Source organism: Mustela lutreola, chromosome 8, assembly GCF_030435805.1.
Source record: "Mustela lutreola isolate mMusLut2 chromosome 8, mMusLut2.pri, whole genome shotgun sequence".
Taxonomy (NCBI): domain Eukaryota; kingdom Metazoa; phylum Chordata; class Mammalia; order Carnivora; family Mustelidae; genus Mustela; species Mustela lutreola.
Window position 1 is genome coordinate 60,902,898 of NC_081297.1, and position 22,752 is coordinate 60,925,649.

At 53.8% G+C, this 22,752-nt stretch overlaps 2 protein-coding genes and 1 long non-coding RNA gene across 5 annotated transcripts in view; 2 read left to right on the top strand and 1 right to left on the bottom strand.

Annotated features, from left to right (window-relative positions):
• Positions 1-9,792: 9,792 nt before the first annotated feature.
• PPP1R1A (protein phosphatase 1 regulatory inhibitor subunit 1A) lies at positions 9,793-18,103 on the top strand. 2 transcript variants are annotated; one of them, XM_059185080.1, is made up of 7 exons: positions 9,793-10,069; positions 13,768-13,828; positions 14,854-14,891; positions 15,244-15,307; positions 15,901-16,056; positions 16,954-17,060; positions 17,603-17,734. In XM_059185080.1, exons 1-7 carry the CDS (start codon positions 9,986-9,988, stop codon positions 17,606-17,608), a joined length of 516 nt encoding a protein of 171 aa, XP_059041063.1. In that variant the 5' UTR covers positions 9,793-9,985; the 3' UTR covers positions 17,609-17,734. The 2 variants fall into 2 exon arrangements, with proteins under 2 accessions (XP_059041063.1, XP_059041064.1); XM_059185081.1 differs by lacking the exons at positions 13,768-13,828; positions 14,854-14,891; positions 15,244-15,307; positions 15,901-16,056 and having other exon boundaries at positions 9,843-10,069; positions 17,603-18,103.
• A 600-nt stretch (positions 18,104-18,703) lies between these two features.
• PDE1B (phosphodiesterase 1B) overlaps positions 18,704-22,752 on the bottom strand; it is a 28,543-nt gene continuing 24,494 nt past the window's right edge. For both annotated transcript variants that reach the window (XM_059185078.1, XM_059185079.1), the window contains 5 exons: positions 22,356-22,437; positions 21,916-22,024; positions 21,314-21,444; positions 20,620-20,739; positions 18,704-20,106 (listed from right to left, as the gene is read on the bottom strand). In XM_059185078.1, the coding sequence (XP_059041061.1) occupies positions 20,636-20,739; positions 21,314-21,444; positions 21,916-22,024; positions 22,356-22,437 (426 nt within the window). In that variant the 3' untranslated portion in view covers positions 18,704-20,106; positions 20,620-20,635. The remainder of the gene's footprint in view (positions 20,107-20,619; positions 20,740-21,313; positions 21,445-21,915; positions 22,025-22,355; positions 22,438-22,752) is intronic.
• Positions 21,393-22,698, top strand: LOC131838655 (uncharacterized). Its single transcript, XR_009356662.1, has 3 exons — positions 21,393-21,474; positions 21,888-22,117; positions 22,205-22,698. It is a non-coding gene; the product is annotated as an uncharacterized LOC131838655 (long non-coding RNA).

Below are 22,752 nucleotides of genomic sequence, written 5' to 3' on the forward strand. Positions count from 1 at the left end.
TAATCAACATTTAGCATTATGTATGCTCAAGGTGTTCAGTATGATGATTTGATATAGGCATGCACTGGGAACCAGTCTCCAAAGTTAATGTAGTTAGCACACCCATTACCTCACAGTTACAACTGTGTATGTGTGTGCCTGTGTGTGTGTGTGATAAGAACTTTTAAGATTCACCCTCTTGGGGGTGCCTGGATGGCTCAGTCATTAAGCATCTGCCTTTGGCTCAGGTCATGATCCCGGGGTCCTGGTATCCACATCAGGCTCCCTGCTCCACAGGAAGCCCTCTTCTCCCTCTTTCACTCCCCCTGCTTGTGTTCCCTCTCTCTGTCTCTCTCTCCACCAAATAAATAAACAAAATCTTAAAAAAAAAAAAAAAAAACAAAACTACCCTCTTAGCTACTTCCAAATATACAATATCCCCAGAACTTACTCATCCTTCATAATGGAAAGCTTGTACCTTTGACCACCTGTCCCCGTTCCCCCCAGCCCTGTTCCCTGGCAACGCCCACATCTGTGTTCAGTACAAAGCCCTAATTTCTGCCTCCCCAACAACATTTGCTGTTCTGCAGCTCATCGTGCCTGTTCTGGGTTCTCCCTTCCTGGCTGCGCTTCTCTGGGGCAGAGAGTATGGCCCAATATTCAGGCCCATTACAATGCAGGTGTTTAATGAATGGCTGTTCCTGCTCAGTGTCGACTGACATTTTTGATACTTCAGGCAGAAGAAGAGTGGTTAGACGGTAGAAAGTCAGAAGGCAGGGCCACCTCTGGGGAGCCAGTTGAGATACCAGGAAAGCTGAGCCCCTCCACGTGGCAGACCACTGGGCACTACCTGGCCTCCAGGAACTGAAGGAGAAAGTAATTCCAGCCAGTAGGAGGAAGAAGCCGAGTTTGAAGTAGGATCTGCTGCCCTCTGGTGGCCAATCGGCCTCCAGGCCATTTGTTTGGTATCCTCACCTTCCCCCCCTTGCCCGACATAGACAAGTAGCCCCTGTGGATTTTGGAACTGATGCCCCACTCTCCTGGGACAATCTTAACTGTCCCGGGTGCTTTTGCAGCAAGATGTTAAAATTGGAATTTCAAGTAAGCACCAAGATACAATAGATGAAATATTTATTTATTTGAGAGAGAGAGAGAGAGAAAGAGCGAGCAAGCGAGCATGGTGGGGAGGGGTTGAGGTGTCAGAGGAAGAGAATCCTCAAAGCTGACTCAAGCACAGAGCCTGACCTGACCTGGGAGTTGGGGTGGATGCGGGGATCTCCAGCCCCTCACCTATGAGATCATGACCTGAGCTGGAATCAAGAGCTGGATGCTTAACCTACTGAGCCACCCAGGCACCCCCAATAGATGACATCTTTTTATTTTTTTTTTAAGGTTTTCATTTATTTGACAGAGAGATAGAGAACACAAGTAGGCAGAGAGGCAGGCAGAGAGGAAGAAGCAGGCTCTCCTCTGAGCAGGGAGCCCGACACAGGGCTCAATCCCAGGACCCTGGGATCACAACTTGAGCTAAGGCAGCTGCTTAATCTACTGAGCCACCCACGCACCCCAATAGATGACATTTTAAAGTGAAGGCCAAATCATCATATGACAAATTTCAAAGGAAAACTTTAAGAATTACTTTCTGACTGCCTCGGCCAGATCAAAGATTTGAAAAAAAAAAAGAAAAGAAAAGAAAAAAAATCATAGTATAGAGAGAAGGGAGGATCTTTTGGGGAGGCAATGTATGGATAAAGCTATACTATGAAGCCCTTCTCCCCCCTCTCAAGGAAAAGGAAAGGAGCTACGTACCTTAGAGCAAACCCAGTGGATGCTAAGTGGGTTACCCCAAGAGCTGAGTATGTGGCCCCTAGAGCTGAGAGCAGAGTGTCCTGGAGCCTGGGTGCCACCCCAGAAGTTTAGAAGGAGAGTGAAGGACCAAGGAACTTCCATGTGGGCGGGCTAACAGGGCTGGTGCTCTGGGATGCCCTGGGTTCATTTGCCTGAGAAAGAACTGATCGGCTCTGGGTCCTGGGAGAGAAGCAAGCATATCCCCATGCATCCCTTTTGGGTGCTGTCCAGTAGTGCCCCCTCAAGGGGCAGAAGGCTGCCAACAGCTGAGGAAGGAGGCTTAAGTTCCTGAAGTAAGGGAACACAGGTGAATGGGTCTGACAGCAAAGCTCTGAGGGTCCAGGAAAAGGCCCACAAGAGAACAGTCACCACAGAAGACCAGAGAGAAAGGCGCCAGGACAGTACCAGCTGATGGAGGAGGAGGCTGAGAATCACCCCTTCAGGTCTGCCCCACACCACCTCCAAATCCTCCCCAGCACACTTCACCCTACTGAGAAATGGCATACAATGAGAGTGGGGTGGGGGGGGGGTGAGAGGTGGTGGGGGGTCTGGCCTGGAAGGGGCAAGAGAAAACATGACAGAGAGACAGGCAAAAGCTAGACACTCGCCCCTTTCCCAGGGTACAACTAAAGCAGGGCCCAACAGGCTGTCCAGGAGTGACAGTAAATAGTTGTGAGTCTTGAATCTTGCACCGGCCTGGTTGTTCTAGTTTCTGATCAATGCTCAATGCCTGTCTCTTATTTGAGCACAACCAAAAAAGTTAAGAGCCATTCCTGGGTTTTTACTCAAGAGCAAGGGAAAAAATTACCCCTGCTCAGCAGCCCAATAAAATAGAAAGGATTGTGTCATGAATCAAACTCACCAGGAAATCAAACTGCAACTTTATTTTTTTAATCACATGACATGTTGTGGTTGTCAAATACCATAGAATATAGTATACTATATAATATGTATAATAGCACATAATTTGTGCGATACACAATATAATGTGGGTTACACTCTCCCCTCCAATAGTAGTAAACTCTAGGAACCCAGGATTTTCCCTTCAAAGGCCCTGCAGTCTTCTTTTCTCCAATCTAGAACACCCCTGCTCCCATCCCTTCACCTCTTTCCACTAATATCCCCCCTTTCTAGGCCTCCCAGAGTTCCTGAGCATTCGCTCTATTTGGGGAGAGGGAGAGGTAGGCGGGGGCCCCAGCACAGGGTAGTTGGGGGGTGGGGGCGGTAAGCACAGGCTCCCTGCCTACCAGGCACTCTCACTATCTGCCATGGGGCCAAGAACGTCTCCAAAAACCTCACGTCCCTGCGGAACCTCAGATGTGACCTTATTTGGAAACAGCGTCCTTGCAGATGTAATTCATTAAGGAGCTTGTGATGAAATTATCCTGGATATAGGGTGGAGCCCCAATCCAAGGACTGAAGTCTTTGTAAGAAGAAGACACCACACAGAGAGGTGCCGCGGGAAGGTGGCCACGTGAAGACAGCCACAGACATCGAGGTGACACTGCCACAAGCCAAAGGATACTGGGGGCCATCAGAAGCTGAGAGAGGCAAGAAGGGATTCTTCCCTAGAGCCCTCAGAGGGAGCCTGGCCCTGCTGACACCTTGATCTCACCCTCCTAGCCTCCAGAACTGGGACAAAGTAAGTTCCTGCCACTTAGTGGCCCTTTGTTCTGGCAGTCCTGGGACACTGATACACCATCTCCTGCCTGTCCTTGCTCTAGCTGCAATCAACCAACCCCTAGCAAGAGGAATGCCAAGGCTTGGGCTGGGGCCCAGCGTGCTCTGCCAAGGCTGGGAAGAGGAATGGGGGAGGAGGGCTGACTATAACTTTCAAATGACCCCCTCCCTCCACACTCCCCTGCTGAGCAGCCCTGAGAAAAAACCCAGGCATCTGTTCCCCAGCCACACCCATCCCCAGCCACCAACCCTCAACAACATGTCCAGATCTCAGGGGGGCCCTTAACTCCTACTCTTGGTAACCTACCTTCATCCTGTCCTATGGCTGGGGAATTTTCCATCACATCCCCAAGTCAAAGTCATTAGATTTAATCATTAACAGGACTGGTGTTAATTAGCAGGGCAGGGTAATCACCCATGCAGATGAGGACACAGGAGGACATCTGATCAGACAAGGTAGGGAGGAGAAGGATCGGGCTGAAAAGGGGCAAGGGATAGCCCACAGATACCCAACCCCTAATTCTGAAAGCTTTGAAATCCCCATTTTTCTTCCCTGTTTTTCCAGAGCCAACAGAGAAAACATTTGCTGAGATGAACTCCTACCTACTCTTGTCCATTTCTCAAATGCCTGACGGGTGCCAGGCACCGAGCTAGGCTCTTTCTAACAATAAAGCCCTCTCTATAACAATAGGGATCGCTGTGATTTACAGGTGGGAAACCTGAGCCTCAGAGAGGTCATACAGCTTGCCCAAGGTCACAGAGCTATCAGGTGGCAGAACTTGAACCGGGCGGATTGCTGCAGGAACTGGGTGTTTAACCACCATGCTGGAAGGAGCTCATATGTGGGGGTGGGGGCTCTCAGCAGTCAGAGATTATGTTGACCTTCTTCCTTTCTTGTATTTCCCCCTTTGTAATAGTTATCGTTTGTGATTCCTAGGTCAGCCCACCACCACCCTGACCTCTGCTATGCCCATGGACAGAGACTACCTGTTTTGTTCTCTGCTATATCCCCAGCACTTAGCATAATGTTTGGCCCCCAATAGATACTGATTGGAAGAATGAATCCAACCCAACTGTTAGAGTTGTGGTAGAAGAGGCTAGCTACGGGTTGGTTCTTCTGGACCGATGATGATCATAGGGTTAAAATACATCTCAAGAGGTCATCTGGTCCACACTCCTATTTCAGGCTCAGCCATCACCCTGCCAAAACCACCAAATCTGGATTCTCAGGAAAAGTGCTGGCATGGGTTCTAGTCCTGAGAAGAGCTGCTTCCTCTCTCTGGGCCTCAGTTTCTCCTCTCTAGTTCAAGGGGGATGGATTGATCTTCAAGTTTCTTCCACCCCTGCCAGTGTGTGGTTTCAGAAGACACAAAGCACTTTGGAAATGAGCAGCCCCTGTGTTTGAATCACCAGTGTTGGCCCCGTTCCCAAGAGTGCCAGCTGCAGGGGGGTGTGTCCCTATGCCTGGCAGAGTGGCAACGATGGGCTTTTTCACAGGCAAACCAGGACATACACAGTGAAGGGTGGCGGAGGCTTTCAAGTCATCCCCTGAGAGGCCAACATCTACTCCAGTGGTGCTGCTCATGCCCACAAGAAGCTCTGGAAACTTCTCTTGCGGAGAGGTCTTCTAGATAGGTGTTGGAGCTGCAAGGGACACAGGCCTCACTACAGGGTACCCACACCTCAATTCCTGGTCAAGTTCTGCTCCCCAGCTGGCTTCCCTCCTTCATCACAAGGCATGACCCCCCAGTCGTTTCCACCAGAGTAAAGCCACTCCAAAGGACAAAGAGTCACTCCACAGTGAGGATTTTCAGAGCATATGCCACAGGCTCTGAGATGCTTCCAAAAGAGTTTCCAGAAATGTTTGAGAAACTACAGCAAATTGGTGTGAACATATGGTTTCCTGGGGGGACCACTTGGATGGGGTCGTTGCTCCTTTGGGTGGGTAAATCAGTCTCAAGCCTCACCTTGTCAGAGCCAAGTGTGTGAAAAAGTATGAGTGCGTCATATATCCAACAAGCAGAAGTTCACCCCCACCACAACAGCCAGGTGGGGAGAAATGCAAAGACAGACATATGATCCCTGCCTCTGATTCCAAGCCTGGGTCTGAGACTTCCCAGGATGTGGTTGGAGCACCCCTAACTCAGGATGACAACATTTTAGAATGGGAAGAAACCCACGCCACCGCCTAGTCGCCCTCATTTTACAGATGATTAAACAGAGACCAGGGTGCATTCGGTGTAGGGAGGAGGTCACTGCCCCACCACTGTGGCCCAGCGAGTTGGTAGCAGAGGCAGGAATTGACGCTCTAACCTTCTAACCTAGCGACCCATTCCAGCATCAGCTCGCTCTGTGACCTCACCCATAAGAAGTAAAATCAAGATCTAACACAAGCCTCCCTCCAGGTCGGTTGTGAGGTTTAGTGAATTAATGCATGAGAAGATTTGTGGAGGTAAAGAGGACAGCTAAATAAAAGCAGGACGTCCTGAGAACGAAAAGAACAGACCCATCAACCCAGAGTCCAGCTCTAAGACAGGGCTGGGGGGGGGGGAGGGGGCGGGGGAGAGCAGAGATGAAGTGACTGCGTCACCAAGTCACATCCCCGTGGCCTTAAATATTTCATGGAACCAGAAGTGCCCTGCGCGGAACAGCTGCTTCTCCTCCAGCCAGGGCTGTAACTGCAGCAGCAATGGCAACATTTGCACCTGCGTGCCCACCTCCCAGCAGGCACCTGCAAGCCGGGGAAGGGATTCGGGCAAGGCAGGCTCCACCTCCAACCAGGGGGCTCCAAGAGCAAGTAGTGGGCCCTCCACGCCTCGCCAGCCCTGTGTGTGAGCAACCCATGCCTTCTTCCACCCACAAGCTCAACATACACTCACAGCCACCGCCCAGCTCTGGGCATGAATGAATGTCAAAACAGGATACCCAGACAGCCCCATTCTAGCCCATGCAGAGACCCTAGCCCCATAGGCGAGAGCCAGCCACACTCCACCTCCCCGCTACCCACAAACACTTCGCCCACCTGCACCCAGCCTCCATCTCTTGAAGCCAAGCCCATACGCAGAGCTGTCTCCTCCCTCTCCCTGCTCTCTCCTCCTCTGCCTCCGCCCCAGCACCGGCTGCTCCTGGGACCCTTCTCCCCACACAGCCCTCATCAGCCATCTCTCCAAAGCCTGAGCAACCTGGGCCCCTCTCCTTTCCTGTAGCTTTTGGGGAAAGGGGTTTGGAGAACCTGGAGCTTAAGGAAGCAACATGAAGGGTGGGTGTAGGACTTTGAGAGGCATCTCCATGGCCAGACCACAGTCTGAGGGGGAAAAAAGGAATATGAAAGAGGCCCAGGCAAACTGGCTTTGTGGGGGTCCGTGAAGGTTCTCCTGATGAGAGTCTAGAGAGACGACTCCCCTCACGGCTGCCCTGCTGGGAGATGACAAGACAGTAACAATAGCAGGCACGGATTGATCAAGGGTCTTCTATGTGCCAGGTACCTTAACTCATATGAGACTCAACCCTATCAGGCAGGGTCTCTTCTCCCATTTTACAAATGAGGCTCAGTGAGGGAATTCTGAGGCCCCAGAGATGCAGGGTGTGAGCATCCTGACTTTAAGCTCCACGGTCCTGGTGGAATGGGGTAAGGGATGGACAAGTCGCCTATTTGGAAGATATTTGGGACCCTTTCCTGTGTATGTGTGGTTAGGAGGTAGGCAAGTGGGGCAGAGCCAGAGCAAGCGCCTGCATGCTAATGGACCCTGCGTTCCCCTCCCCATCTGCCTCCCCTTGGCTTCAGTGTCTTCATACCCCCTCCCTCCTCGGTCACTTCTGGTTGGGGGGGCAGTGCTGGGGAGCAGCTTCAGGGGAGGGGCTGGGAAATACAACCAGTTGTTTTCCTGCCTGGCCTTGCTACATCAAATAAAGAGTAAAGGCAAAAAGATATCTATCTGCACCCCCATGCTCCTGGCAGCATTCTTGACAATAGCCAAGGCATGGAAACAACCTAAGTGTCCGCTGAGGGATGAACAGATGAATGGAGACAGTTGTGATAGACACAGATAAAGATATAGCTATAGAGATGTATGTGTATATACAATGGAATATTATTTGGCCTTAAAAAATGAGGAAATCCTATAATGTGGATGGACCTTGAAAGGATTATGCTAAGCAAAATAAACCAGATAAAGACAAATCCTGTATGATCTCACTTGTATGTGGAATCTAAAGCAAAAGTCAAACTGCTAGAAAAGATCAGATTTGCAGTTATCAGAGGCAGAGGGGAGGTGGAGGGAAAAATGAAGGAAGGTAGTCAAAGGGTACAAACTCCAGATCTAAGATGAATGGGTGCTGGGGTGTACTGTACAGCATGATGACGGAAACTAACACCAATGTGTGTTACACAGGAAAGTTGCTACAGAGTTAACTCCTGAGTTCTCATCCCAAAGAATTTTTCCCCCTTTTTTTCTCTTCTTTCTTTTTTTTTCTTTGTTACTGTATCTTATGAGAAGATGAGTGTTGCTGAACTTATTGTGGTCTTCATGTCACAATATATGTCAGTCAAACTGGTGCTGTGTGCCTTCAATTTATACAGTGATGTATGTTGCTTGTTTTTCAATAAAACCGGAGAGGAAAAGTTTTTTTAAAAAATCAGAGGGACCCTACAAGTGCAGACTGAGTGTAGGGGGTCATTTCTAGAGTTCAGGTGACAGACCTAGAGTCAGGTGACTGACACCCAGCAAAATGGGGTCGGTTAACAAGCAAATGGAGGTCTGGCTGGCCCACTGAGTCCCTATAACCCCAGGCCTGCCCTGAGAAAACTGAGCTGGGCCTGATGTGTGTAAAGAGATATGGCTAGGGGGGAGGACAGGGGAGGCTATTTTGGGAGGTAAAAGGGGAAGGGGCCTTGATATCCAGGTCAGGGAAGGGCTGCTCAAGGGAGGAGGCAACTAGGAAGTAAGGCTGAGCCCTCAGAGGAGAGGGTGATCATAGGGACCCCAGAGAACCAAGCATAATCTGTGTGGAGCTTGCCAGTTGCTGGTCTGAAGGCTAAAGAAACAGATCTCTGGCCCTGGCCCTGGCCCAGCCCCTCCCCCAGAACTCCCTGTCCCTTCTCCCTACCTCCAGTCCTTCTCCTCCCCCAGTGATGCACCCAGCCCTGCACCCCCCTCAGGGCCACAGCACCTCTCCTCCCTCTATCCTATTGCCCCCAGACCCTGGCATGGTACCCACCAGATCCTAGGAATAACCTATCTGCCTCACTCACAGGTATTGACTGACTTCTGGTCATATACCAACGTAGTAAGTTCTTCAGGGAGTCTAACCTCCATCCCTTCAGTTACAGCAGATCATTTTCATCACCCTGCCAGTAGCGGAATCAGAAACCAACCCCAGCTGTAAACAAGCCACCCCACCAGGAGCTCCCCCCTCCATCCCCCAGCCTTCTCCCCTTGCAGGCCTTTCACCTGCTTTCCCAGCCCCACAGTTTAGCAAGCAGAAAGAGAAATCTATTTCACAAGCATTATCGGCTCCCCACCCCCAACGCTCCGTCTGCTGATTCCCAGATGGTCCTTTCTCCCCGAGCCCTCCACCCACTCCCATCGGCACTTCAAGAGAGGGAGGCTCTGGCCTCTGGAGACCCTTTAAGGTCTTCAGTTCTCCCTCCCGGTCGGCCGAGGGAACTGCCAGCGCCCGGACCGCACCCCTCCCCTCCAAGTTTTCACCTTCGTCCTAGTGTTTTCCTCTCCAAGGAAAGTCCCTCTCCGTATCTAGTCTTCATCCCTCCTGCTGCATGCCTAAATCCCCTTTCCTTCCTCGCTCCATGAGACAACCCGTTTTAAGATCATAAATGAGAAGGGGGTGGGATTATGGACATTGGGGAGGGTATGTGATTTGGTGAGTGCTGTGAAGTGTGTAAACCTGGTGATTCACAGACCTGTACCCCTGGGGATAAAAATATATGTTTATAAAAAATAAAAAATTAAAAAAAAAAAAAGATCATAAATGAAATCTTCCTCTCGCGTTTGCCGCCTCCTCTTGGCAGCGCCCCTCTCTACCTTCCCACTCATAAAACCTGTCCCAGCCTGAAGAAGTTCTCCGTCCCGCTCCCCACCCCCACTCCCTGCCCGGATCTCTGAGGACACCTGGATGCCGGCAGGGGCCGCCGACCACGACCCGGACCCGGCCACACCCGGCTCGCCCGCCGGCGGGGTGGGGACCCCCGCAGCCGGCGGAGCAGCCACGACGGGGTTAAAGTTCCGGGCTGGGGGAGGGGGAGGGGGCCGGGAGGGGCGGGTGCGGAGCCAATCGGCGGCCGCAGAGTCCCCGGGGCCGATAGCCGGGAGCGCTGTGCCGGGAGCCGGGAGCTGAGCGCGCCGGGCTGGGGCCGGGGCCGGAGCGGAGCGGAGCAGAGAGGGAGCGCACCCGCCCCAGCCCCGAGTCCCGCCGCCTGCCCTCCCGCCGCGTCGCGGGCTCAGCGGCCGCCGCCCCAGCCATGGAGCAAGACAACAGCCCGCGGAAGATCCAGTTCACCGTCCCGCTGCTGGAGCCGCACCTTGACCCCGAGGCGGCGGAGCAGGTGCGGAGCAGGGTGGGGTGGCCGGGGACTCGCCCAGCAAAGGACGAGGGACCCCTGGGCTGAGAAACCTTCTTCGTCTGCCCTTGGCAATGCGCCCCTGTGAGGGCGACCGCGCTCAGTTTGGGGGGCTTCTCTCCCCTCCCCCACCGCTGGAGCCACATCTCCCTGTCTATGCTAGGGCGAGCGCCTCCCCTCGAAGCCTGTCCCTGCAGAGGGTCGCTCTCTGCCTCCCCAGCCCTGGGGGAGGGGGCCTGCATGAGGACACGACCCCTCCCCCCCCCTTCGCCAGTCTTGCATCCCCCACCCAGTCAGCCCCCGCCAGAGTTTCTGAGCTCGGTGGGGGCGCCGAAGGGTACCGGCAGCCTTGCGGGAGGGGTTCGGGGAAAAGGTAGGTAATGGAGGGGAGCCTGGTGCTGTCAAAGGAGTTGAAAGAAGAGAAATAGCCCTCCGGGTTCCTCCCCTAACCAAAGGCCACCTTGCCTGACTCCAGAGAGTGAGAACAAGAAGGAGCTCAGGAAAACTGAAAGGGCTGGGGCTTTGGGGAAAGGGTGGTCGGGTCCACAGGCTGAGGGTCCCCTCTTCTGTAAGTCTGGACACGTGGGTCCCTATTCCCAACTCCTGCCCTTTGGAGCACAGGGAGTGGGGATGGCATGGAGAGATGGGCCCAGGGAAGCCAGAGGCAGGGGCTTTCTGGGGGCTGGGTGCAAGGAACCCCATGGGCAGGGGAGCAGTCCTGTGCTGGCCTTGGCTCAAGGGGTGGGAGTCCAAGGCCCTGCCAGGGCCTGGTCTATTTTTAGCTCAGAGCCGCCTGGCAGAGGCGGCAGTGGATGAGAGTGTGTGAGCAAGTGTGTGTCTCAGGGAGAGTGAGCATTTGTGTGGAGACGGTGACCCCCCATGATCACTACTACCGCCCGTTTACGAAATATTTGTTCTTTTGCTCATTGCTCCATCTTTTTTTGTGTTCTCTGTCCATTTCCCTGGACATCCCCGTTCCTAAGGAATATCCATTGGCCACAAGGTCAGTTCTCCATTTCCCCCAAATGGCTCCCAGGACCCTGGCTGGGCCTCCCCACCTGAAAAAACTCTGTAGCCTCTTGGGATGGGATGGAGAGAGTGTCCTCTGGCTTGCTCCAGCTGTTTGGTGGAATAAGGTCAAGGTGTGAAGGGAAGGGTCGGGACACACACTCTCCCTGTGACTTCAGCTTCCCAAAGTGTGGGTAGGGGTGAGAACCTGCACCTGCCCCCTCGCCCTGGCCTGGGGTAAGCTGCTTCTCCAGACCTGGAAGGGGTGACAGTAGGAGGGACTGTGGGGAGACCTCAGGCCTGGTGAGGATGAGGAGGGTGGAGAGCCTGAGCGTGGGGAGTGTTTCCCCAGAGTCAAGGGCAAGGCTGTTACACCTGGAGGCAGGGGGCTGGCTAAGATAACCTCAGACTCAAAAAAGGGCCCATGACTGTGGGCTGGTGGGGTTAAGGGTGAGGTGCCAAGAAGGACTGCCTTCCACCAGCATAGACAGGTCTCACAGCCTGACACCTGCGTCTGTTTGGTGTTGGAGAAGGCAGGTGTCAGTGTGTGTTGGGAGGAGGAGGGGGTAGGCCAGCTTGTTCAGGGGTCGGGAAACAGAGGAGGAGAAGACAGTGGTAAGGCGCCAGAGGGAAAAAAGAACTGGGACTTCCACCTGCTTTTCTCTAATATTCTGAAATTGGTGTCCACTAGACCTGAAATTCTACCTGCAGTCTAACTCGGCCCCTCTAGCTGGGTCACCCAAGTGTGTTACCCAATCCAGAAGCTCCAGGCGTGGCAGGAGCTCCTAATCCAGACTGGCATGGGATAGCAAAAGAGGTTAGAAGCTGTGAGTTATGGAGCACAGAATGGCAGCGGGTGGAGGGGTGCCCACAGCTACCAGGTCTTTGGCATGACTGGTTTGGCAGCAAATCAGAGGCAAAGGCACCAGGTGTCCTTGAACACTGGGATTGAAGATAGGTGCAAGAGAAAGAAGAGAGACCATCTATTTGCTACCTAGTAGTTCAGGTGCCTAGAAGGTGCTTTGGGAAGGCTGATTTGACTCCCTTCAACTATATGATATCGAAATTCTCAAAGACTCTTGAGTGCCTAGAAATCTTATCCAAGGCAAGGAAATGGGCTAAGGAAGGGGCCTGTCCAACATCGCAGAGCCCTGCTGCCCTCTCAAAGGCCCTTTCTGTCCTCCTTGTGGTCCCTTCTCAGCCTCCCACCTTCCACTAACATCCCCATCCTCTCCCTGTGTCTCTGACTCCTCCACAGCCAGCATCCCCCCTCCACCCACAGCAAGAAAGACATAAAGAGGAGTCCTCCCCAGGAAGGGATTCCCCTCACCCCACAGATGTGAAGCCCACATGCCAACCTGCTGGCGCCCAGCCCCTCTGCCTCAGCAACGGCCAGTCAGACTCACAGCAGATGTTTGTGTAGTGCCTATGTGTATGTGCATGTGCATGTGCATGCGCGCGTGTGTGTGCACACACACGTGCGCACGCACACACACACACACAGAAGACTGGTACTGCCAGGGACCTTGAAAGGTCACCCCAAACAGATGTCGCTGGAATCTCCAGAGAAACAGTGACCTACCCCCACAATGCCCCCATTGGATGCATCCCATTTCTTTGGGGAGAGTCCCCCTCTCAGACTAACCTCTTGTGAGGGCTGAAATCCATTTCTGGGCATAGAGAAGGGCAGGCGTCTTACCCCACCCCCAATGGTAGTGAAGCTACATAATGGACACAGAAGATAGGAAGTTGATCCTTCAGTATCCTCACCCTACTGCCCTCAGCCCTGGATAATTTTAGCCCCTTTCCCAACCCCTTTAGACTTCCCTCCTCTCTCCTGCCCTGGAGGGAGCTACGGGGACTCCAGCCCCATGAGACCCCTCGCTTCTAAGCCTCTATACCCTCCAGAGAAAGGGAAAAAACCCACACGTCCCAGGAGTCCTTGGACTGACTTCAACAACAATCAACTTTATTGGCAGCATGGCAAAGGAACAGCAGCCACCCTGCCCGCAGTCTGCTTTTATATGTTAATTTCTTAGAGCGGGACCCTGGAGCCCAGGATAAGATTTTTCAGGTAACTTTAGGCCCTGATTAGACTCCTGCCTATGGCTTCTGCTAGTATTTTATTTACCATGACAAGGATTTCCCCAGACCGCATTTCCTGACAAATTAGAAAGGCAGTGTACCCAAGGATAGGGAGGACTTTGGAGAATGAGCCAAGGCATGGGCGTTGGCCGGGAGAAGGCATCTTCATCCCTACCTTCCCTGTGCCATTCCCCCAGCCTGGGCGGGGACCACAGGGTGCTCTCCATTGATGCCAGCGCACTAAAGGTTAATGTCTGTCTGGGGCTGTGGGCTGGAACACTGAGGGAAGAGCCTTGGACCTCCAGGGTTATTTCTGACCATTGATCAGGATGAACGGAAGGACAGCCAGCCAGAGATCAATGCATGAGAGCAGATAAAGCTGCTAAGATGGATTATGAGGGAGATGCAAAAACAGAAAGGGGTTGGGGGTCTTTTGGGTCCCCAAGGGAGAGGGGTGGGCCCGAGAATGTGTAGGTTCAGTGTAATGTGGCATTTTTTGAGATGTATTAAGCCAGGAGCCTGGATTATGTTGCTGAGTGGTATTGGGTGGGGCTTCGATGCTTCCACGTGCACTTGACCTCTTCCCTCAGATTCGGAGGCGCCGCCCCACCCCTGCCACCCTCGTGCTGACCAGTGACCAGTCCTCCCCAGGTAACCCCAGGGATGGGTCGTTGAAGGGCATGGGTGCTGCTGCGGACAGCCAGGTCCAGTGAGAGCAGGCGGGCACTAGCGAGAACAAGTGCAGATCCAAGGATTCAGAGAGCTAGCTCCGCAGCCCCCCGGGGATCAGAGTCGGGAAAGTGGTGGCTGTATTAGCAGGAGCATTTCCTTTGCTTTGGCAAGATGGAGCAGTTCTGGGGAAGGGGAGGGAAAGCACCTGGCTCCTAAGCCCCCCAGGAATTGGGGTGGTCAACTGAGTGCTGGTTGCTGCGGCAACAGCTTTCCAGATTTCTCCAGCAATGGAGATGCTGCAGGCCCCCCACCCCCAGAGGCAGTGACAGCTGTGAGGGGGAGGGACCGCCTCCATCAGCCATCTTCCCGGCCCCCAGAGGGGAAGGGGAAGGTTAGACACAGCTCAGGGAGCAGCTGGCATTCCGGTCACCCATGTGCCCAGCAAGGTCTGGAGAGAGAACCAGGTGTTTGAGAATATCAGGGGAGCTTGCCAGGACAGTGGCAGAAAGGCGGTCGTGCTCATAAGTGAGCCTGGAGTTCAAAAGGCTGGAATCTCCAGCCTGCACCCAACTACCAAAAAGGGTTGTTGTACCTCCCTGCCCAGGGGAAACTTGCTCTCCTTTATCCCGTCTTCCCTCCCGCGCAGGATTCAGTTCCTGAATGCCGCGCAGGGTAGGGGGACAATGGTTGGGAGGAGATGGAGGGAAAGAGCCAAAGGACCATGGATTCTACTTCAGGAACCTCCAGGTCCAAGGCAAGGATGTAGACACAGACTGACCACAGAGTCAAGAACAGGACTCCGCGCAGGGAAGAAAGCAGGGCAGGAGCGAGCCAAAGGGAGCGGGCCTGGGGCAGCCATCAGGGCCAGCTTCCTAGGGCAGATGTGAGGGACAGATCAGAAAGCTGGTGACTCATGCTGAGGCTTCTCCCCTTGGGAAGTCAGCTCCATAGGGACCCCTCGGTTTTCAGTCCTCTTCACATTATCCTTTCCCTGTTCCCCTCAGAGATAGATGAAGACCGGATCCCCAACCCGCTTCTCAAGGTGAGCCGGTCCCTCTCGCTCAGCCCAGCCCAGAGAACCCAGAGTTTCTTCAGAGGATTATTCCTAAGACCACCCCCTCCCCAATCTGTAAGGCCTTTTGACTCCCTCTCCTCTGCCTCCAAGTGAATATGAGCGGACACACACATACACATACACACACCATATCCCCCATACCCAGTCTCCTTGCTCACCACTGTGTGGGGGAGGGGAGCACCCTGGGAAGCAGGATATTTCTCCCCTCACTTTCTGAAGACCATAGCTGACCCCCAATCTCCAATCCAAAAGCATGGCAAGGCACAGAAGGCAGGGGAGAAGGGCTGGCCCCCCCACCTATGCTCTGTGTCCTTCACAGTCCACGTTGGCCATGTCTCCACGACAACGGAAGAAGGTGACAAGGACCACACCCACAATGAAAGGTTAGGAAGACCCCCCCACCTTCCCATCCCTTTCTTCCCCTCTGTGCCTAAGACTGAGCAGTAGACCTAATGACCCCTTTTTGGAGGGAATCCTTGGGAAGTCCTTAAACCCGCCTTTATTATAATCGAATTGCTGCTAGACAGTCTGGGCTGGGTTCCAGCTCTGCCTCCGACTAGCTGGGAGGCCTGGGAGAACCTGCTTCACCCACTGAGCCCTGAGCACCACCTCACTATGGCAGCTAAAGAGACAATGAGTGCTCACCACACGGAAGGTTCTCAAGTATTTCTTGAATCTAAATGGAGTCTTTACTCTTTCCCCCCACGGGAGATCAAGTATCTCAGAGAGTTAGGAAGATCTATGGTTCCTGAAGGCCCTGCCCCTCCCCTCCCTTACTTTCGAAGGAAATGTGTTTTATTGTATACCTTTAGGCCCTCCCTGGTGCCCAGCAAATATCCCCTACCCCCACCCCATTCAGGTCTCAGGGTGGAAAAGTCACACAGGATCCACTGGCCCTTCCATGGGGCTGTGGAATAGGACAGTCCACAGAGGAGACTCTGAGCTATCACATCCCTCCCTTTCTCTGTGCCCCCAGAGCTCCAGATGATGGTTGAACATCACCTGGGGCAACAGCAGCAGGGAGAGGAACCCGAGGGAGCAGCTGAGAGCACAGGGGCCCAGGAGTCCTGCCCGCCTGGGATGAAAGACACAGAAGCGGAGTTAAGGCTGGGCTCGTCTGGGAGAGCACAAAGTACGTTCAGGCTGGGGAGGGACTGGCCCAGGAGGAGGCAGACCTTACCCATCATGGGGAGGGGTCTCATCATAGCCAGAAACTGCCCTGAGAATATGGATCCATTTCTATGGACCACACGTGTTTGCCTCTGTTCACGTTGCCTCACTGAATGATCCCAGCCCCTCCCTGCTTGGATGGAGTTGGGGGGTGGTGCTCCCTGCTGGGTGGTGCGAGCCCACCAACAAGGGACCCACACTCACAGGCTGGAAGCTGGGCTCTGTCATTCCACCAGCAGTTTTGTTTTGTTTGTTTGTTTGTTTTTCACTGCCCTCGGTCTGTAAAATGATAATGACAACGCCTCTGGCCTTGGGTTGTTTGTGGAAATGGAATGAGACCCGTTCTTAGCCCAGGAGCTGACACATACAAAGCTTGCAGTAAATGGAAGTGCTGTTAACACGTGTCTGCAGTCCCTTATCCCACGTGGATTCTAGAATCCAGAGTTCTTCCAGTTACACGAAGGTGACATCATACATGTACTGTGTATTACATACTACCTAGCAGAGCACCCTGTAATCAAACACGGTAATAGTTCTGCAGTGAACTGAATGGTCTCACTAAATGACATCAATGAAGACCATCAGTAGTCCCATACAAAGTCAGGTTTAGCCAAATTGTACCCAAACTTGTTTTAACTTTCCTTTGTTTTGTTTTATTTTTTAAATTTCTGATGGCAAATAAAAAAAGAAAAATGGTCCTATAGTCATAGCTGTGATCAGAGAACACACCATGGGTCTTATCTGATTGCCCCCCCTCTCAAGGGTCACTGGAGTATCAGATGGGGTAAGAGGAGCAGCAACCTCTACCAAAATTCATGAATACTGCCTTTCCCTCCCACCGCCCATTTTCCCTCCTTAGAGCCTGCAGAACCCATCCCTAAAGCTCAGGAGAGGGGCAGTGAGAAACCCAGCAAAGAGGAACCCACAACCCATATACCACCATTGGATTCCCAGGGAGCCAACTCGGTAAGAGCCCAGGACTGGGCGCCCCCGTCTGCAGGAAAGCAGGCTGCGTAGATAACGGCAAGGATGAAGATCTGGAATCAGGAAAAGGGGGAATAAAGGACCAGCTTCAGTCACTGAAAAGCTCTTGTCTCAGGCAAGAAGATTTGGGGGTATTATGTATCCATGGACAAAGAGAAATGGGATTAAGCTACAGGACAAAGGAGTGAGGTTAGGCTCAGTACTAGGGTGTTTGGCTCCTAGAATGGGTGATGGAAGTCTGCCATCAGCTTTCTGAGAAAAAGTATTTGGAACCCAGAGGAAGAACCTCATGTCCAGGCTGTGTGAGCTGTAGTCCTGCCTGGAGTGGAGGCATTGATGAGAGAGCCTTGTGGGCTTTGATTTTTCCAGTTCCTCCCTCCCCTGCATGAAGCTGGACAAGTTGGGGGGACTGGTGTCAGACATTGGAGGTTAGATGCTTGACGATGGGCAGAGCAGCAAGGGTGGGGACAGTAGGCCCTCTGGTCTCTCACTCGCCCTCTCTTTCTGCCCCTCCCCCACAACAGGTCTGAGAGTGGAGGAGGTATCCTGCAATGGAGACTGCGGTTGGGAATGCATGGACACTGGATCAGTTTCTTACTCTTCACTTTTGGGAAAAATCTCTTGTTTTTAAAAAGTGATAAATTTGGTGTTAGGTCCTTGGCATTTTCCTTCTTTCCCGGCATGGAGAATCCTCTTTCCCTCCCTTCTTGTCCTGCCCTCTCTGCAGCCCCCTCTCCTGCCCAGCTCCTCTGGAAAAGAGGAAATAGAGAAGCTGGACCGGAGCCTTGGGGGAGGGGAGAGAATTCTCCCCTCAGCCCTGCCCCTACTTGCTGTGGCAAGAGAGATGGGGGGGGGGGGCAGTCAGACAGGTGTAAGGACTAACTTACAGGGCACCAAGAAGGAAGGAAAGGCTTGGGTTCTGGGTTCTCTTCCCTTAATTGAGGAAAAGATACCAGCCCCCTGCAGGATTGTCCCAAAGCTGAGACTTGGTTCTACAGCCCATCCAGCTGTGCCTGTGCTGTGGCCGCCGTCTGCTGGGCAAAAGGGGGAACTGTATCCTGGCCCTTGGCCCAAGGGAAAGGGGTTGTTGAGTTGTGTGGATGCCTCCTTGACTGCTCGCTCTCCAAGCCTCAGTGATTCCCGGCTTCAGGATGTGGTCCCTCCTCCAGAGATGAGGAGACCACCACCCCTATTCCAACCCGATAGCAAAGCTGGGTTGAGAACACAGTGGCTATTAATGACGAGGCCCTGGCTGGGAGCCTCTCTCTCCCTGGTCTAAGACACGGAGGGGCCAGGGCAAAAGACAAAAACCCAGAACAGGGAAAGAAACTTCCCTGGTCAGCCAGGCCTCTCATGCCCACTGCTTTTGATTTTTGCAGGTGGTGGAGTGGGGAGGGGAGAAGGAAAGGCAAGAATCGCCCTTCCTTACAGAAGAAGCACTTTGGCAGCGAGAGTCTCAGGGGTCCCTACTATGTGCCCTCAGGAAAGACCTCACCTCTCCGGGGGGCCCAGCATCCCTACCCACATACATAATAGGGAGAACACCACACCAGGATTTTTTCGAGCTTCACAGAGACAGTATACATGAAGATGCTTCCATCCAGTGAACACGAAACACAACCAGGCCTGGTCTCCCTTCTTTATTGATCTCTGGCTATAGCAGGGTTCTGGGAGACCAAGGGCAGGGGTGAGTCACATGCGTCTCTGCCCCACTTGGGGTGGGGGAGGAGGGACAAGTGTCAAGGTGGTAGGTCTAAGAGACCATGGATATGGACTTCACAGGAACAGGGCCCACTGTACAAATGCATGGTTGGTATTTACAAGATAAGAGGAGGGCAGTCACCGGGACTTAGGCCTTTCCTGGGACAAGGCTGCTCAGAGAGTCTGAGAAGAAGGGACATAGGGCCTGGCAGGCTCTCTTTAGGAAGCACAACAGCAGCAGCCGCGAGTCCCTTCCATCTGCCTTCTACCCACCACTCCGAACTTGTCCCAGGGGAGGGGCCTTTTGGTGCCATCAGCAGTGGCTGGGCAGGTGCTGGAAGGGGGAGGGCAGGGAGTGACCCTCTGAGAACACTACAGGCTTCCTGGATAACATCTCACCCTCCCCGTGCACCCTTAGCCCCAACCCAGCTGGTCTCTCCTGCCTTTGCTCATAAAATGCATCCTGAAGGTGCTTTGCTGGGGAGACCTCAGAGCACTTTACAGACATTGGTCGGATGGGAGCCTCCCAGCCCGAGGGGAGAGGAAGGAGGCAAAGGGCTCAGGACAGCCAGGGTAGGTGACAGGCCCCAGAGGCCCAGACCAATCCCAAGTTCTTGTGGACCCCAGGAAGGCCTCCTCTCTTCCCCCAGTCCACATTTCAGAATGGGAGGGAAGGAAGATTGGGATGCGGAGAGGGTCTGGGGATGGTGCTGAAGCAGTGTAGGTCTGGGGTAAAGAGAACACCCCCTGCATTCCCAGGCCCTAGAAAGATCCCATGCCCTGAAGGAGCCCCTCCCCTCTCCACACACAGGGCTCTGAAAACCCCCAGCTTTCTATCCTATTCCAGCTCCTCCCAGGGGAGGAAAAGGGGGACCCAGACCTGCCAGCTAAGATCTGGGGGGGCTGAGGAAACCCCCTAAAATGTATTGCTTAGAAACTTGGAGGCAAAAAAGGATGGGGGAGGGCCCAGGGGCTGGCATCTCTGACCCTCCCCCCTGGGCCCTGGGAGGCCTCCAAGAAGCTCCCCTCTCCCAGCCAGCCAACTGGCTATAAGAGTGGGTGGGGGGGGGAGTCCAGAGGCAGGGGAATGGGCACCACAGTGACCATTGGGAGCCTGAAGTTTCCCAGACTTGCTGCTGGGAAATTAAAGTGCGCCCCAATGGGTGTCAGGTGGGGAGGGGCCCTTCCCCCAACCCCACAATCTCTGGCATTCGGCCTTTGGGTGGGTTGTCTGTTCCTCAACCTCCATGCTCCCTTGGAGCAGATGGGGGAGCCGGTCCCGATGAATGGTGCTGATGACATCGAACACTTTGGACGCATTGAGGACCTGGGAAAGAGGGAGAGGCCTCAATGCTCCGATCTTTGCCTTATCTCCAGCCTGATTTACCTTCTCCAAGGCCCGCCAGACCCACCCCCCACCCCAGTCCCACACACAGTTGTGCCAACAATGCCTGCACAGGGTGCTCAACCAAGCATTTGAACAGGGGGCTGCTCTCAAAGCCACACCCAACCGACCTCTCAGAGTCCTGCGCCCTGGCTGGGCCCTGTTCCCGAACCCTCACAAAGGTGCTGTAGCCTTGCTCAGGCCCTCCCTGTTCTGAGGAGCTACCTCCTTCCTGCAGGGACCGGATAGAAGGGGTGGAAAGATTTCCCTGCTTCCCACTCAGGCCCTGGCTCAAGTATGTGTTCACTTCCATTTTCCTCCCTCAGAAGAGCTAGGAAGAACCTCGCATCCACAGAACCCCAGACATGACCCTTCAGAGACTCCATGTTGGACACCCAGCTCTCTCTACTCCCTACAGACTCTCCAGACCCTCCCCCCTCCAGCACACAGGCTCACGTGGGCCAGCCCCAGGCTAGTCCAGATTCCCATTCTGGTTGTGTTCATCCTCAGCGGGGGAGGGCAGGGCCTCTTCCTCACAGGGGGACAGTTCATCAATGGACATCTGGTTGGTGACACCTGCAGGGGGGCATTTAGGAAGTTGGGACCCAGACAAGAAACATTTTTCCCCAAAATGCCAGGAGCATGTGGAGAAAAGTAAAGGATTCTCATGCATCCTCCTGCCTTCAAGATGAGCTGCATTCAACACATGACAACTTAGGGAGAGCCTCCCCAGCATTCTTTCCCAGCCTTGCTAAAATTCATAACCGTCAACTCACACCTAAAGAAAAGAGATTTCCCAGCCAAGGCCACCAAGTCACCCAGATCTACTGGGTGACTTTACAGACCACAGACCACAGACCACCATTTACAGACCACAACATGCATGGGGTCCTTTGGGCTGTGGAATATGGCTGTTCCTATCTTCTCTCCTGTCCCCCGTCTCCTGTCCCTGTCCCTAATCCAGGCCAATCAGCTTGACACTCTTTTCTATCATCTTACTTTAGTCTGATCAGCTCCATTCTCAACTCTGGAAGTCAAAGGGTTGCTCCAGGGGTTTAAAGAAAGTAGACCTGCTCTGGCTCCATCAGCCACCCTCCCCACAAGGCCTCACCCTCACCCCACCTCAACCCCTGGGTCCAACAGCACCCACCACTTGCTGCCCGTTCCTTCCATTTCTGCTTGTTCTCCTGAATGTATTTGGTCCAGGTAGAGCGGAAGCTGACCACATCAGGGTTGGGGTCTCCTACTTCCACATCCAGAGAGGGTTGGCGCCACTGGAAACTAAAGCAGCCCCCCACCCCGACTCCAGAGGTGAGACCAGCCCACTCCAGAACTGCCTTCCATCCCTCAGCGGCAGGGATGGAAGACCAGGAGGAAGCTTAGGGAGACTTATCCTCCCCCTTTCCCACTGCTGGGTACCCCCAATTCCCTGCCCCTTTTCCTATAGCTTCACCCCTTCCTCTCCACACCTTCCCTACTACTAGAAGGAAAATAAAAACAACATTAGCAAAAGGGCAATAAAGACAGAGCAAACAAAAATGGCTGGAGGGGACCACAGGTGCAGGTCACAGCCTTCTGGCCCCACCCCCTCACCCCTTTGTGTGACAGGCAGCAGAGGGTCTCAAGTTTTGGGTAGCCAAGTTTCTCCACTCGCCTGCCATGGCTGTACCTCCTCCCTGCGATCAGTGCTCTCTGAGAGTCCCTCTTCCCTCCCCCCGAACCAGGAGAGACAGCTGCCCCAGCCACCCTCACCTGGGCTGGCTCTTAGACTTGGAGTCCTCATCCGCCAGGGGCTGGACGCTCTTCTCGGCCACATCAGTCAACACAGAGAAGGTTGGCTCCACGATGAAGTCGATGAAACCTGCAGTAAAGGGAGAACACAATGGAGAGTTCCCACACACACACCCAGAGGGCTGGGCAGAGGCACCTGTGTGGCTGGAACGCCTGGCTGCGGGTAAGACAGGGTGACCCAGGCTGAGAAATTCACAGAGGGGGAAGCCTTTGCAACGATGTCTTTGTGACCCCACTTTTGCACCCCCAGGCCTTCTACCCAGGACCCCAGGCCCCAGCACAAGCTTACTCCACAGGAAGACTGGTTTTAAGGGATGGCAACTCGGAGAGGCCTGGCCTCAGCCCAGAAAGCATCCTGTCCCCTTGCCAGGACTCTCCTCCCCACAGGAGAGGCCACTCACCAATCTGCGACTGTGCCACCAGAGTGGAAGTGCGATCACACAGCGGAGAAAAGGGCAGCCCCAGCTCTGCCTCTTTGTCACCCTGGGGAGAAGACAAGGTGGGAAAGCTGGAGGCTTTCCTCTGAGGCTTGCCTCAGACCACCCCCACTCTGGGGTGCAGCTGGGGGAGGTCAGGGGTTGTTGTGGGAGAAGAGGCATCTCGGTGCCTTTGACCTGGAAATGGACGATACGCAAATGCAATGCTACCACAGTTAAGCTTTTAGGAAAATGACCTCTGTTCCCAGGGCTTCGGGATCAGGTCAGAAGCTACAGGGAGCTGAATGAAGATCTGGAAGTGGAGTGGGAGCCCGGAGAACAAGGGGAAGGGGGGCAGGCATGGGTGAAGATGCCCCGCTAC

Coding starts and splice junctions, on each gene's coding strand:
- PPP1R1A (XM_059185081.1), top strand. CDS start 9,986: ATGGAGCAAGACAACAGCCCGCGGAAGATCCAGTTCACCGTCCCGCTG. Junction 10,070..16,953: donor ACCCCGAGGCGGCGGAGCAG/GTGCGGAGCAGG, acceptor TTCCCTCCTTAG/AGCCTGCAGAACCCATCCCT. Junction 17,061..17,602: donor ATTCCCAGGGAGCCAACTCG/GTAAGAGCCCAG, acceptor CCCCCACAACAG/GTCTGAGAGTGGAGGAGGTA.